The 14,353-nt window shown below is 44.0% G+C and overlaps 1 protein-coding gene across 1 annotated transcript in view; it reads right to left on the bottom strand.

The window, feature by feature from the left end:
* IL31RA (interleukin 31 receptor A) overlaps window positions 1–14,353 on the bottom strand; it is a 32,929-nt gene that overhangs the window by 1,578 nt on the left and 16,998 nt on the right. Inside the window, exons 9-14 of the mRNA XM_064140008.1 lie at window positions 12,549–12,731; window positions 11,533–11,634; window positions 9,055–9,201; window positions 5,958–6,098; window positions 2,925–3,018; window positions 1,004–1,082 (exon numbers count right to left, since the gene is read on the bottom strand). Coding sequence (XP_063996078.1) covers window positions 1,004–1,082; window positions 2,925–3,018; window positions 5,958–6,098; window positions 9,055–9,201; window positions 11,533–11,634; window positions 12,549–12,731 — 746 coding nt within the window. The remainder of the gene's footprint in view (window positions 1–1,003; window positions 1,083–2,924; window positions 3,019–5,957; window positions 6,099–9,054; window positions 9,202–11,532; window positions 11,635–12,548; window positions 12,732–14,353) is intronic.

Genomic DNA, 14,353 nt, shown 5'->3' with positions numbered 1-14,353 from the left:
GCTTGAGCATGTCCAGAGAAGGGCAACGAGGCTGGTGAGAGGCCTTGAGCACAGCCCTATGAGGAGAGGCTGAGGGAGCTGGGATTGTTTAGCCTGGAGAAGAGGAGGTTCAGGGGTGACCTTATTGCTGTCTACAACTACCTGAGGGGAGGTTGTGGCCAGGAGGAGGTTGCTCTCTTCTCTCAGGTGGCCAGCACCAGAACGAGAGGACACAGCCTCAAGCTGTGCCAGGGGAGATTTAGGCTGGAGGTGAGGAGAAAGTTCTTCACTGAGAGAGTCATTGGACACTGGAATGGGCTGCCCGGGGAGGTGGTGGAGTCGCCGTCCCTGGGGCAGTTCAAGGCAAGATTGGACGTGGCACTTGGTGCCATGGTCTAGCCTTGAGCTCTGTGGTAAAGGGTTGGACTTGATGATCTGTGAGGTCTCTTCCAACCTTGGTGATACTGTGATACTGTGTGATACTGTGATATCTTGTCTACTCTAACCAGTCATTTTTCGAGCTGAATGTTTAAAACCCATTATCTACAGATTACACTTTCAGTGTAAACCTGGTCAAATCCACTTCATTCAAATAAACCTGAAGACTTTGATAAGGAATAAATATCCAATAATAAAAAAGATGAAAATGTTAGTGCAATACTATACCAAATATTGTTGTATGTTACACTACATTTTTTTGTCGAGGAAGGAGGAGATACCTGGACGTGGGACTTGAGCAAGTTTAACTGACTTTATTTAATAAGCCATCCTTCTAACCACTCTCCAATCATTTTATAACTCCAAATTATTATGTCTAGATATCAGTTAAGAATTAAGTGAATGCACTTCATAAAGATCCTTTATCTGGTTTAGTTTGAAATACAACAGAGGGCATTTTATAGCACTTAAATAGAATTAAGCTCGACACCTTTTGTTGGGTTTTGGTCATAAAATGGCCATCAGAGAAGGAATTCTCTCCATTTAATCCTTTTTTTTTTTTAATACATAAAATTGCAATTATTACCATAGATGTATGAAGAGGCCATCCCGCTGCAATGCTTTCCACAGGATTGGGAATATCAGGCCAGCAAACCTTTTTAAACCTAGCATTGAGAAAAGGATTTTAGTTAAAATGTTGAGATAAATAGACAATTAAAACCACAATGAAGAAATCTTCAGAAAACTCAAATACTGCTAAAATACCAAGCTTTTAATTTTTTTGTTTTTCAGTGATATACAGGAGGTCAAATAATAGCACAGCAAAATAGAGCTGAATACAAAACCACTGATGATTATGTTTCAGGGTTGTTCTTTGGTAAAAAGCCACCTCAGATAGCTTTGGTCAAGGAAAGCACTACACCACTTTGAATCTATGCTGAGTTATCTTGCTAACAGCAGATAATGAAGGGACATTGTAGCCAGGTGGGGGTTGGCCTCTTCTCCCAGGCAAGCAGCAACAGAACAAGGGGACACAGTCTCAAGTTGTGCCGGGGAAAGTATAGGCTGGATGTTAGGAGGAAGTTGTTGGCAGAGAGTGATTGGCATTGGAATGGGCTGCCCAGGGAGGTGGTGGAGGCACCATCCCTGGAGGTGTTCAAGAAAAGACTGGATGAGGTCTAGTTGACTGGCTAGGGCTGGGGGATGGGTTGGACTGGATGATCTTGGAGGTCTCTTCCAACCTGGTTAATTCTATGATTCTATGAAACAATACTAATCACTCTTTGATACTGGGTACATATGCAAGTGAACAGAAGCTAGGCCATAGCTTGACTTCTCACTTCTCACATTCCAAATTGACCTACCCAGGAAGATTATAAACACTCAGCCACATCTCAAAGTATTCTGTAGAAGCAAGAGGTAGCTTCTAACTTTCATGAAAATTCAGAATGTACAAGACAGATTCAGATGTAAATGAGGTGGAAATTACACTCACTACTTCAGCTGTGCTTACTACCTGATGCTTCACTTGATGACAACCTTTGTTCTAATAATTTACAACATCCCAAAACGGTAAAGATTTTAAACCTTATTATTAAGCTTCAGGCAAACAACCTTTCACACGAAAGAAAAGCACATTTCATAACATTAAAACACCCTCAGAGCTATCTTTGAGATGTTAGAGCATCCCGATGCTTTGAGGAGGCAGTTTAAAAGCTGGCAAGGGACATCTGTGACCGCAGAGAAAAGGATTGTGAGCCATGTATGGATATGGATCCATACTTGTGGATTAAGCATCCAAACACTTTCACATGATGTCATTTCTAGTTTTTTCACAACTTCTTTAGATCACCAGGGAAATGTCAACAATGAACAGGTGTTAAGCTAAGCTAAGCAACTGGAGTGATGTGAAATGCTTTCCAGTGGTGGAGTAGGAGATATATTGAGAGCTCTTGAGGAACTGTTTTTTTTTGGGGTTTTTTTTGTCATTATTAAACTTTTAACAACTGACTTAAATAATGCTCCTCTCACTTGATCGACCATGAAACTGTGCAATTGGCACGTAGCATTTCCCATAAACTGATACATGTGACAGGCAAATCTCTTTCTCCTATTTCTTCTGGAGGTCTTCAAGAAAAGACTGGATGAGGCACTTAGTGCCATGGTCTAGTTCATTGGCTAGGGCTGGGTGCTAGGTTGGACTGGATGATCTTGGAGGTCTCTTCCAACCTGGTTGATTCTATGATTCTATGATTCTGTTGTCTTTTTTATTATTATTATTATTATTATTTACTGCACTTCATAAAATTAATAGTTCTTTTTTGCACTACAGCACAATAGCTGCAACTACAATATTACCTGTACGCTGAGTTAGTTATTACTCTTGTTGCTTATTTAATCGACTTGACGTTGGAACCCAGCCAACAGAAAGAGACACAAAAATTTGACTGCTACAAGTTAAAAACAGTTGACTACACTCAGTTTCAAAGGGCAGGAAATGTACTCACGTGCTTTTTTTCAAAATGCACATGATCCAAAGGGCGAACAGGAACAACAAGCTTAATCCAGTGGGTAGAGCAATGAAAAGAATATCTTCTTTATCTTTAGAGAGAGAGGGGGGAAAAAAACACACACCACCACCATTTTTTACACTTGCTTCAGATTTTCACTTAAGGTAGCTAAATTTCAACATCCAAGTGTTGTGGAGGGCCTATAGGCCTGAAAATAGGCTTATTTATGCCTTGCCCTGCCTGGACATGTTCTTCTGCCTGCACCAGAGGTAAACACATAAGCAAGCACAAAGGGGCATAACAAGCTTGGTGCCATAAAGTCTGGCCTGCCCAGGACCCCTGATTGTGTAATGTGGTTGTGTAAGCCCCTACACGCCCAGCTCATGCCTGCCTAGCACAAGGCCCATGTGCTTGCCGTATTTGGAAGGTCCAGGCTTGTAGCTTTTGCCTATTATGGTATGTTTGGTTGACTGCCAAAACCTGATTGGTCATCTAGTGTCCAAAGGGTCACTAATCTCGGCCCACATTTAATAAATGAGGGTACACAGGTAAACAAAGTGCTCAGGCTCCCCCGCATTGCTTGGTTGCTCGCTCACTTGTGTTCAGTATTACGCTTAAGCCTGCCTGTATTTACAGAGCTCAGTCTCTCATGCAGCTGTGTATCCTGTTGCATGCCTGCTGCCTTATCATTGCCTGGTAAGCTCCACTGCCGCTGAGTTACCAGGAAGCAGACCCTGGATTGTCTGCACGCGACTGGCCTGCATGGCCAGCGTTACATCGTACTACCTCTGCACCTGAGGTCCTGCCTAAGAATCCCTGGACAGAGCATCCAGAAGAAGCCAGGAGACAAGGGCAGAGATTGCATCCTTTGTCAGTAGAACAAGGTCAGAGACTGTCCTTTCCCCAGAAACCAGAAAGATTCATCCTTTCTCCTGAAGCCAGGAGGATTCCAGCCTCAAAGTCCATGGGCAGAGTCCCCTGGAGATTGGACACTTGTATAGGCTGTGACATAGCCCTGGAGGGTAATTGATAATTGATCAGAATTTGTGAGTAAATGCTCTAATGCCTCTGTAATTTCTATTGCCTCCTGCCATAGAGCAGAAAGAGCTTTCAGCCCACCTGCAGGGCAAACAGCATACTGACCCCAAGTGGCATTAAGCTGTGGGGAAAGTCCTCTCTCTGTTTAATAGTTTGAATATTTGCTAGTTATTAACAAGTTACTGCTTGATATTATCCCTTGAATGTCCTTCATAACCATGTAGAACAGATATTAATATTAAAATACAGTGGTTGGGGGTGGTGAGAGTTCAGAATATTGAAGTTAATAAATATATATTTTTATAGAATATCATCTTGCACCAATTCATTTCTCCCCTCCGCCACAGTTGGCGTAGGTGGCAGGATACCCCTCCGTGACACCAAGTCACCCAGTTCTAAAGACCTCTCTCAAAACTAGCCAAAGTTACTCAGAGTACTGCATGGTACTTGGCGCATGATGTGCTGAAACACAAGTTTTTTGAATCCTACAAGTCACAGTTAGCCAGAAAAGCAGCTCATGATGAGACTCCTCAGGATATCTCAGGTACAGAAGCACCATAGTTTAAAATTCCCATTATTAAATAGACTCGCACCATAATTCAGACTGGAAGGGCATCTGCAGGCCACCTCATCCAGAATCAGGTTGCTCAGGATCATTCCAACCCAATCTTTCAAAGTCACCTAGGATGAAGAGTCTACCACCTCTCTGGGCACCTACTGCAGTCACCTAAGACTGCCACATAAACAGTAAATTCCACTAGAAGGTAGGTTTAAATACACAAAAAAAGTTGCACCTATTCTAGTGGAAGCAGTGCTATATTCCAAGGACCTACCAGAGGTAGGCAGCAAGCAACAGAGACCAGACTTCAGCATAAGTCCAACTTACCTTGTCTGTGAGTAGCAAACTAGTAGATGTGTTTACAGGCAAAAATTAAATTAGCTGTGAGTCCCATGACAAATGTAAGCATAGATCATCCTTTATTTTTTTTTTTTTTTACTTTGTTTGGGTTTGGGCAGCGCTGAGTGATTTTAAACCACAGAGCAAGAAGGGTAACATTAGGACACAGAGAAGGGTTTCAGACAAGGAGTGCAGCTTCCGGGAAAACAACCTTGAAAAGTTGGCAGAGAAGTGGCAAAGTTAGCTGTGCGAGGGGACTGAGGGGGGACAGTCAGCCAGATTTGCTCCTAGGGCGTGTGGACAGCCCATACCCTGTTGTGTAACCTGTCACAACTGTACACGTTGCTTTAGCTCTCTGTGTATTGCAGCGGATTTTAGCTGCAATAGAGGTTCAACTTATGCATCACATTGGTGTCTCAGCATCGTTCTGGTCCCTGCACGATCTAGGAAACCCCAGCAGTACTTCAGTCTGGCTACTCTAACAATTACCGTATACTTTGAAAACATTCTTACAGAAGCAGAAATTAGGATGCATCTGAACTTCTGACCTGTAGACATCTTGGTAACATCTAGCTAAAATAAACAGTAAAGAAATAGGTAGAGGTGTTTCCCCCCACAAAGTGGCCACAAGCCATGCACTCATCTGTGACTTAAACTTATGCAGCAGCAGAGATGCAATGCAATGCACAGTATCTCAACTGGAATCGTCTGCTTTTTAGTAAGCTGTTAAGCACTCCATCCCATAATCAACAGCATACAAATTGCTGCTCCCACAAACATCTGTAGTATTCCACAGCCTTACTGACCACAAAATACAGGTTTGGGGCGTTTTACTTCTAATGTTGGCATTTTAGTCTGTGAGATCATCAGTGAAACTGAGTTACAATTGGCTAGATTTGGTATTTTTCCTTGCTTGGTTTAACACTTAAAAAATAAAAGGGGGGGGGTGGGGGGTGGGGGTGTGGCAGAAATCAAAACCAAAACCAAACAACAAATTAACCAACAAATTAAGAAATGCCAACCAAAATGCCCTATGGTTCTTATTGCCAAAGCTTTTTCTAAAACAGTAACAACTAACATGGAATGTTGCTTACTGAATTTCAAAGTCTTGAAGGTTTTTCGCTCTCCACTGGTTCCACCAGCTTCATTGCTTGCCATGATATAGACAGTATACTGCGTATCAGACTTCAAGGACCTCAGTCGGTATTCCAGAACATCAGAGTTCACTGTTTCATCTTTTTAGGAGAGAGGATTTTTGTCAATAAATGGAGAAAATAATTGAATACTTATTTAGCATCTTTTGTGATGACAGATCACAAAGTATTTTAAAGACAACTTGAAATACAAAGCAACCTTATCAGCTCTTGTGACAGAGCAAATGTGAACTAACCAACGTTTTTCAGTGCTACTTAAAACTTTCTGAAAACACAAAACACACACAAAAATCACAACAACAACAAACCCTTTATGTATTTACATTTTAAAATAAATACACTTTTTTTTCCCCAGCTAGTATTACAGATAAACAAATTATCACAGGATCACAGGATGTTAGGGGTTGGAAAGGACTCAAGGAGATTATCAAGTCCAACCCCCCTGCCATAGCAGGACAATTTTATCTGACACAGATCACAGAGGAACACATCCAGACAGGCCTTGAAATCCTCCAGAGAAGAAGACTCCACAACCTCTCTGGGGAGCCTGTTCCAGTGCTCTGTGACCCTTACAGTATAGAAGTTACCCCTTGTGTTGAGGCAGAACCTCTTTTGCTGCAGCTTAAACCCATTGCTCCTTGTCCTATCACAGGGAGCAAGTGAGCAGAGCCTGTCCCCTCCACCCTGGCCAGACTCAGTTATTTATAAACATTTATCAAATCCCCTCTAAGTCTTCTCATCTTCAGGCTAAAAAAACCCAGGTCTCCCAGCCTATCCTCATAAGCAATGCCCTCCAGTCCCCAAATCATCCTCACAGCCCTCCACTGGACTCTCTCTAGCAGATCCCTGTCCCTCTTAAACTTGGGAGCCACACACTGAGCACAGTATTCAAGATGGAGTCTCACCAGGGCAGAGTAGAGGGGGAGGAGAACCTCCCTTGACCTGCTGGGCACATTCTTCCTAATACACCCCAGAATCCCACTGGCCTTCTTGGCCACAAGAGCACATTTCTGTCCCACAGATAACTTGTTATCCACCAGGACCCCCAAGTCCCTCTCTACAGGACTGCTTTCCTCTCTCTCTCTCTCTCTCCTGTAGTTTTATTTTATTACTAGAAAGAATATATTGATAATTTTATTTCCAGGAACCTAGGCTCGGAAATGAAGAGCTTCAAATGTTTTCTGCAGCTCATGACATTTAACTGTATTTCATTGAATCACAGAATTAGAATCATAGAATCAGTCAGGGTTGGAAGGGACCACAAGGATTATCTACTGGAGAAGAGGAGATTCAGGGATGACCTCATACCTGAAGGGAGGCTGTAGCCAGGTGGGGGTTGGTCTTTTCTCCCAGGCAAGCAGCAACAGAACAAGGGGACACAGTCTCAAGTTGTGCCGGGGAGGTCTAGGCTGGATGTTAGGAGGAAGCTGTTGCCAGAGAGAGTGATTGGCACTGAAATGGGCTGCCCAGGGAGGTGGTGGAGTCACCATCCCTGGAGGTGTGCAAGAAAAGCCTGGATGAGGCACTTAGTGCTATGGTCTAGTTGATTAGACAGGGCTAGGTGCTAGGTTGGCCTGGATGATCTTGGAGGTCTCTTCCAACCTGGTTGATTCTATGATGATTCTATGATTATAAAACTAAATGAAAAAATATTTTTACCAGAAAATTTCCACCACACTGTTCTAGAAGCTGAGGGCTTGGACAAGGTTCTCTGCCAAGGGCATGCATGGAACTTGTAAATTCACCAAAACCTCACAGGATTCACACCCATGAATTTGCACAGAATATATTATCCCCCAATATAGTTTAGTTCCTCTACTTCTGTCATGATTTTTCCACGGGTTTCAGAGGTATGTCACAACTGAAGAGAGATTTGAAGGTGGAGCTACACTGGTACATGTGTGAGAGGGGAAAACAGAAAGTATCTGACAAATAATACTCTTTTTTTTTTTACTTTTAATGGAGAACAATCTGCAAAAGCCTCTCACAGGTGATTTTCAGTCTAGTCTTAAAACTGAAGAGGAACGATAGTGCTGCCCTACACTAACTAAATCTATCACCTTGCAGACTTTCAAAACCCACCTGGGCACACTCCAGTGCAGCCTGATGTAGGCAAACTTGCTTCAGCAGCAGAGGTGGACTAAGTGATCTCTGGGGCCCCTGTCATTCTGTGATTCTGTGACAGAATAGATTCTATTTGGCCCCTCAATTCAAGAAAGATGTTGAGGTGCTGGAACATGTCCAGAGAAGGGCAACAAAGCTGGTGAGGGGCCTGGAGCACAAATCCTATGAGGAGAGGCTGAGGGAGCTGGGGGTGTTTAGCCTGGAGAAGAGGAGGCTCAGGGGTGATCTTATTACTGTCTACAACTACCTGAAGGGGCATTGTAGCCAGGTGGGGGGTGGCCTCTTCTCCCAGGCAACCAGCAATAGAACAAGGGGACACAGTCTCAAGTTGTGCCAGGGTAGGTATAGGCTGGATGTTAGGAAGAAGTTCTTCCCAGAGAGAGTGATTGGCATTGGAATGGGCTGCCCAGGGAGGTGGTGGAGGCACCGTCCCTGGGGGTGTTCAAGAAAAGCCTGGATGAGGCACTTAGTGCCATGGTCTAGTTGATTGGTTAGGGCTGGGTGCTAGGTTGGACTGGATGATCTTGGAGGTCTCTTCCAACCTGGTTGATTCTATGATTCTATGACAGAGCCATCAACTGGCTGTACTACCATGGGTGTTATAATACTGATAGTTAAAAAGACTGAGAGCAAGCAGCCTTGTACAAAACAAGTTCAGTGTAAAGAAACTGAGCACAAATACACGTATAGTATTAAAGCAGGGACTGTGTACTAGAATGTCTCATCATTCCAAATAAACCTAAAAAACCCCACAGTTTTAGTCTTTAGATAAACCACATTTTAGTACCAAGATTTTCAGATACATTTATCACACACCGCAGTAAAGTGTGCTATCAACTATGAAAATAACTATCTGCAGACAGCAGCATGTCATAATCCCTGTTGAAAGCACTGATGTTTAATGTATACTTACTCAACTCTTTCCCATCTTCAGGTTTATAGAATATTGTATAGTTACGGAGAAACCCATTTCTTTTATCCTTTGAAATCTCCTTCCATTTTATTGTCACTTCATTTTTCCCTGGAATGCCTGTGTCAGCCACAGGTCCTTCCGATGGTTCTACACAGAATCATAAATCAGAAAAAAACAGTGAAATGGTCTAATTATGGCAGTGCTACCCATCTGCATTACATCACATGTGCCAGTGACATTAGGGGCAGCAAAGGTACGAGTAAATATGTTATCTTAGTGCTCTCATTGAGTCCTTAACTATTCTCACCCTCTTAAATGTGTGATTTCTTCTGGCTGTACTTCCTCCCTAATCTATTCTGGCATTTGTGTAGTTCTCAGAGTTATTGCATTTGAACGCCTCAGGATCATTAAAAGGCTCTATCTGCACAACATCAGCGAGGTCAAGAGGTAAAACATGCTTACACACGCGTATGGGGACTGAGGTGCAAAGTTGGTGGGTATGTGCAGAGCATCACTGGCTGAGCTGAGGTTCAGCTAGGGTCGCCAGCATGTCTTTGCCCTTTACATTAGACAAAGTCTTCCTACTTACACAGGACACCCTCACATGCATTGCTGTTAACATCGAAGCAACAGTTAACTTCGACGCAACAGTTCTCTGTGCTTCAGTTGTGCACTCAGATTATTTATAAATCAATACTTATCCAAAACTGTCCTTTTCCTTACCATTCTTTGGCAAGCTTTAGTACTGTCACAGATCCTTGTGAACAGCAAAGCACCTGAAACTAATTGTGCTAGTACTACTCAGAAAATGAATGCTCTTGTACCCCCTCCTCGCGTTTAATGCTGTTTGGTAGTGCAATGAGTGCATTGTGCTATGTGTGCATGCATGCTTACATAGACCTGTGTACATCTCACACACACACATATGTGGACATTTTCCTCTAACATCTTAAAACTAGCAATAGACTGCATTCCTACAGCTGGCTATATTCACATTAAAATTCTGCAAATAAAGAAACCTTCCTTCCCTCCTCTCCAAAAACAACTATTTCACCCACAGTTTGTATCCAATGGCAAGCATAATGGCTTCTTACCATTGATTTTTTTTTATGTGCAGAGCTGTAAAGATTTAGTTATCTTATAAAATTTAACTAGAGGCAAGCTTTTCGATCCATCTGTTTTATTTTGTGAGTAGAATTTCCTCATATATCAAAAGTGTGATAAATGCAGCCAAAAATTAAAATTGAGCCTAACTATTTATCTCAATGAGCAGTAACAATTAAGGGACAGCCAGTTCAAAAACCTGTTTTCAGTTCATAGCAATATATCTTCCAAGTGATTTGCACACAGTGAGTAAGCCTTGCAGCAAATTAGTGGATTCGAGCAGCATTGTATTTGTATCACAAGATACAGACATTCTTTACTGATGACACCAAGCTAGGAGCAGGTGTTGATCTGTTGGAAGGTAGGAGAGCCCTGCAGAGGGACCTGGACAGGCTGGATGGGTGGGCAGAGGCCAATGGGATGAGATTTAACAAGGCCAAGTGCAGGGTTCTGCACTTTGGCCACAACAACCCCAAGCAGCACTACAGGCTGGGGACAGAGTGGCTGAGAGCAGTCAGGAAGAAAGGGACCTGGGGGTACTGGTAGATAATAGGCTGAAGATGAGCCAGCAGTGTGCCCAGGTGGCCAAGAGAGCCAGTGGCATCCTGGCCTGCATCAGGAACACTGTGGCCAGCAGGACAAGGGAGGTTATTCTTCCCCTGTACTCAGCACTGGTCAGGCCACACCTTGAGTACTGCATCCAGTTCTGGGCTCCTCAATTCAAGAGAGATGTTGAGGTGCTGGAACATGTCCAGAGAAGGGTGACAAGGCTGGTGAGGGGCCTGGAGCACAGCCCTGTGAGGAGAGGCTGAGGGAGCTGGGGGTGTTTAGCCTGGAGAAGAGGAGGCTCAGGGCTGACCTTATTGCTTTCTACAACTACCTGAAGGGAGGCTGTAGCCAGGTGGGGGTTGGTCTCTTCTCCCAGACAACCAGCAACGGAACAAGGGGACACAGCCTCAAGTTGTGCTGTTGGAGGTCTAGGCTGGCTGTTGGGAGGAAGTTGTTGCCAGAGATAGTGATTGGCACTGAAATGGGCTGCCCAGGGAGGTGGTGGAGACACCATCCCTGGAATTGTTCAAGAAAAGCCTGGATGAGGCATTTAGTGCCATGGTCTGGTTGACTGGGTAGGACTGGGGGATAGGTTGGACTGGATGATCTTGGAGGTCTCTTCCAACCTGGCTGAATCTATGATTCTATGCTATGATTCTATGATTCTATGATGCTGAACAGTTCAGCAGCTGATCCATGAACAGAAATCAAGAAATCCAAATCCCAGGGGTTTTTTCTATCCTTTACATCTGTGCTTCTAATGGCTCACAGATTTTACACTCTGAGACACAGACTTACACAACATTCTTAGTTTAGGATACATACTTTTTTCTTGAACATAAGTCTGTATGGAATATGGAGCTGCTACTGCATTGCCGTAGAGAGGATACACCGAGATGTTGTAGCATACAAATGGTTTAAGGTTTTCTGCAAAGGAATAAAAGGAATATTTACATACATATATATTTGCATACGATTCTCTATGCAAGACTAGTACCATGGAAGTAGAATGAATGACAGTGCAGCTCTAAATATGCTGTTACAGATACCTGTTATCTTCAACATTTTAGCAAGCTTCAAATGCTCAAACTGCCCTTGATGCAATGAAATTTGTTCAGTAGTATTCATAAGAGCACTTAGTTCTTGACTCATTTTTCACTACCAGGAAAAAGGGATCTGAGGGTACTGGTAGATAGTAGGCTGAAGATGAGCCAGCAGTGTGCCCAGGTGGCCAAGAGAGCCAATGGCATCCTGGCCTGGATCAGGAACAGTGTGGCCAGTAGGACAAGGGAGGTTATTCTTCCCCTGTGCTCAACACTGGTCAGGCCTCACCTTGAGAACTGGGCTCCTCAATTCAAGAGAGATGTTGGGGTGCTAGAACATGTCCAGAGAAGGGTGACAAGGCTGGTGAGGGGCCTGGAGCACAGCCCTGTGAGGAGAGGCTGAGGGAGCTGGGGGTGTTTAGCCTGGAGAAGAGGAGGCTCAGGGGGGACCTCATTGCTGTCTACAACTACCTGAAGGAAGGCTGTAGCCAGGTGAGGTCTGGTCTCTTCTCCCAGGCAACCAGCAACAGAACAATGGGACACAGTCTCAAGTTGTGCTGTTGGAGGTCTAGACTGGATGTTAGGAGGAAGTTGTTGCCAGAGAGAGTGATTGGCATTGGAATGGGCTGCCCAGGGAGGCAGTGGAGCCACCCTCCCTGGAGGTGTTCAAGAAAAGACTCGATGAGGCACTTAGAATCAACCAGATTGGAAGAGACCTCCAAGATCATCCATTCCAACCTACCTCCCAGCCCCATCCAATCAATTAGACCTTGGCACATAACTGATAAATGAACATACTTTTGTTAGTTTTCCAGACCGTAGAATTTGTTACATATTGCCATGATCTACCAAAAGGGTTTGTCTCCAGGTCCTCGTACCACTCGACTATATATTCAGTTACTTCTGCTTCAGAGGCTCTCCATTCCACAACCACTTCTTCATTTGTCGTGAAGGTCCTTAGTGTTTCAATAATCTGAGAAGCTAAAAAGTTCAACACAAAAAATATCAGCAATTCTATCTTCATAAAAAAAAAAACACAGCAAGAAAATAATGTGATTGTAGCAAACTGATACTGTGTCTCTAGAAAAGCATAAAACCTACTAAAGGTTAAAAAAAAAAAAGTTTAACAAGTTGCTTTGTACCTGTGTCCACATGCTCTAAGTAACTTTAAATTAAGCCTATAAGAATTGTCACAATGAAAAAGTGCAGAGGTGTGGGCCTGAGGAGAAAATACTCAAGGGATGTTTACAAGTATGGAATCCAAGACCAGTCCCTTTGGATCCAAACTTTACAGATTAAGTTTGTAAAATCTACAACTGCAAATTTGCAACCAGTTTTACAAGCAGTTCAGGTAGGCAGGTTTTAATTGAGGTGATAAGAGGCAACAGGAAAACAGCAGAACAAACCAGTAAGTAATGAAAGCCTGAGTGAAAACCCAACATGGCAAAGCAGAAGGAAAAAAGAAGAATGGTGAAACAGAGGGGGGGAATAGATATATGCAGAGGAAAATTTTAAAAATTAAATGTAAAAAGGGAAGGAAGAGGGAAGAGGGGAGAGGGGTGAAGGGAGAGGGGAGAGAGGAAAGGGGAAAGGGGAAAGGAGAGAGAGGAAAGGGAAGAGGGGAAAAGGGAGAGGGGAAAGAGGAGGAGAGGGGGATGGGGAGAAAAGAGAAGGGAAGGTGTTGTGGAGGGCGTGTAGGTCCGAAAACAGGCTTATTTGTGCCTTGCCCTGCCTGGACATGTTTTTCTGTCCAAACCAGACGTAAACACATTAAAAGGATAAAAGGGGCACAATAGGCCTGGTGCCATAAAGTCTGTCCTGACCAGGACCCCGATTGTGTAAGGTGGTTGTGTAAGCCCCCACACGCCCAGCTTGTGCCTGCCTAGTGTAAGGCCCATGCGATGCCCATATTTGGAAAGTCCAGGCCTGTGGCTTTTGCCTATTTACGGTAAGGTTTGGCTGACTGCCAAAACCTGATTGGTCATTGTGGTGTCCAAAGGGCCATTAATCTCAGCCCACATTTGATAAATAGGGGCACACAGGTAAACAACATGCTCATGACTCCCCTGATCGCTCACATTCAGGCTCACTCGTTCATTATTAGACTTAGACTCACTGGCACTGCTTAAGCCTGCTTGCTCTGCTGTTATTACAGAGCTCAGACTCCCAGCCAGCTGTGCACACTTGCATGCCACTGCGGTGAGTTATCAGGATCAGATCCTCTATTGCCTGCCTTTACCTACGGAGCTCAGACTCCCGTGCAGCCACGTATACTATTGCACGCCTCCTGCCTTATCATTGCCTGGTAAGCTCCACTGCCACTGAGTTAACCAGCAGCAGACTCCACTTGTCTGCACTCGACCAGCCTGCTAGCCAGCGTTACTTCGTGCTGAGACAGCACAACATCCTGCCTCTGCACCTGAAGGTCCTGCCTAAGAATCCCTGAACAGAGCATCCAGAAGAAGCCAGCAGCACAAGGTCAGAGATTGCATCCGACTCCAGGAGAACAAGGTCAGAGACTGTCCTTTCCCCAGAACCTGGGAAGATTCTCCTTTCCCCTGAGGACGGGAAAATTCCAGCCTCAAAGTCCACGGGCAAAGACT

This window comes from Pogoniulus pusillus, chromosome Z (assembly GCF_015220805.1).
Source record: "Pogoniulus pusillus isolate bPogPus1 chromosome Z, bPogPus1.pri, whole genome shotgun sequence".
Classification (NCBI taxonomy): Eukaryota; Metazoa; Chordata; class Aves; order Piciformes; family Lybiidae; genus Pogoniulus; species Pogoniulus pusillus.
Note: the sequence above shows the minus strand (reverse complement) of the source record. Positions and strands in the feature narration are given on the sequence as shown.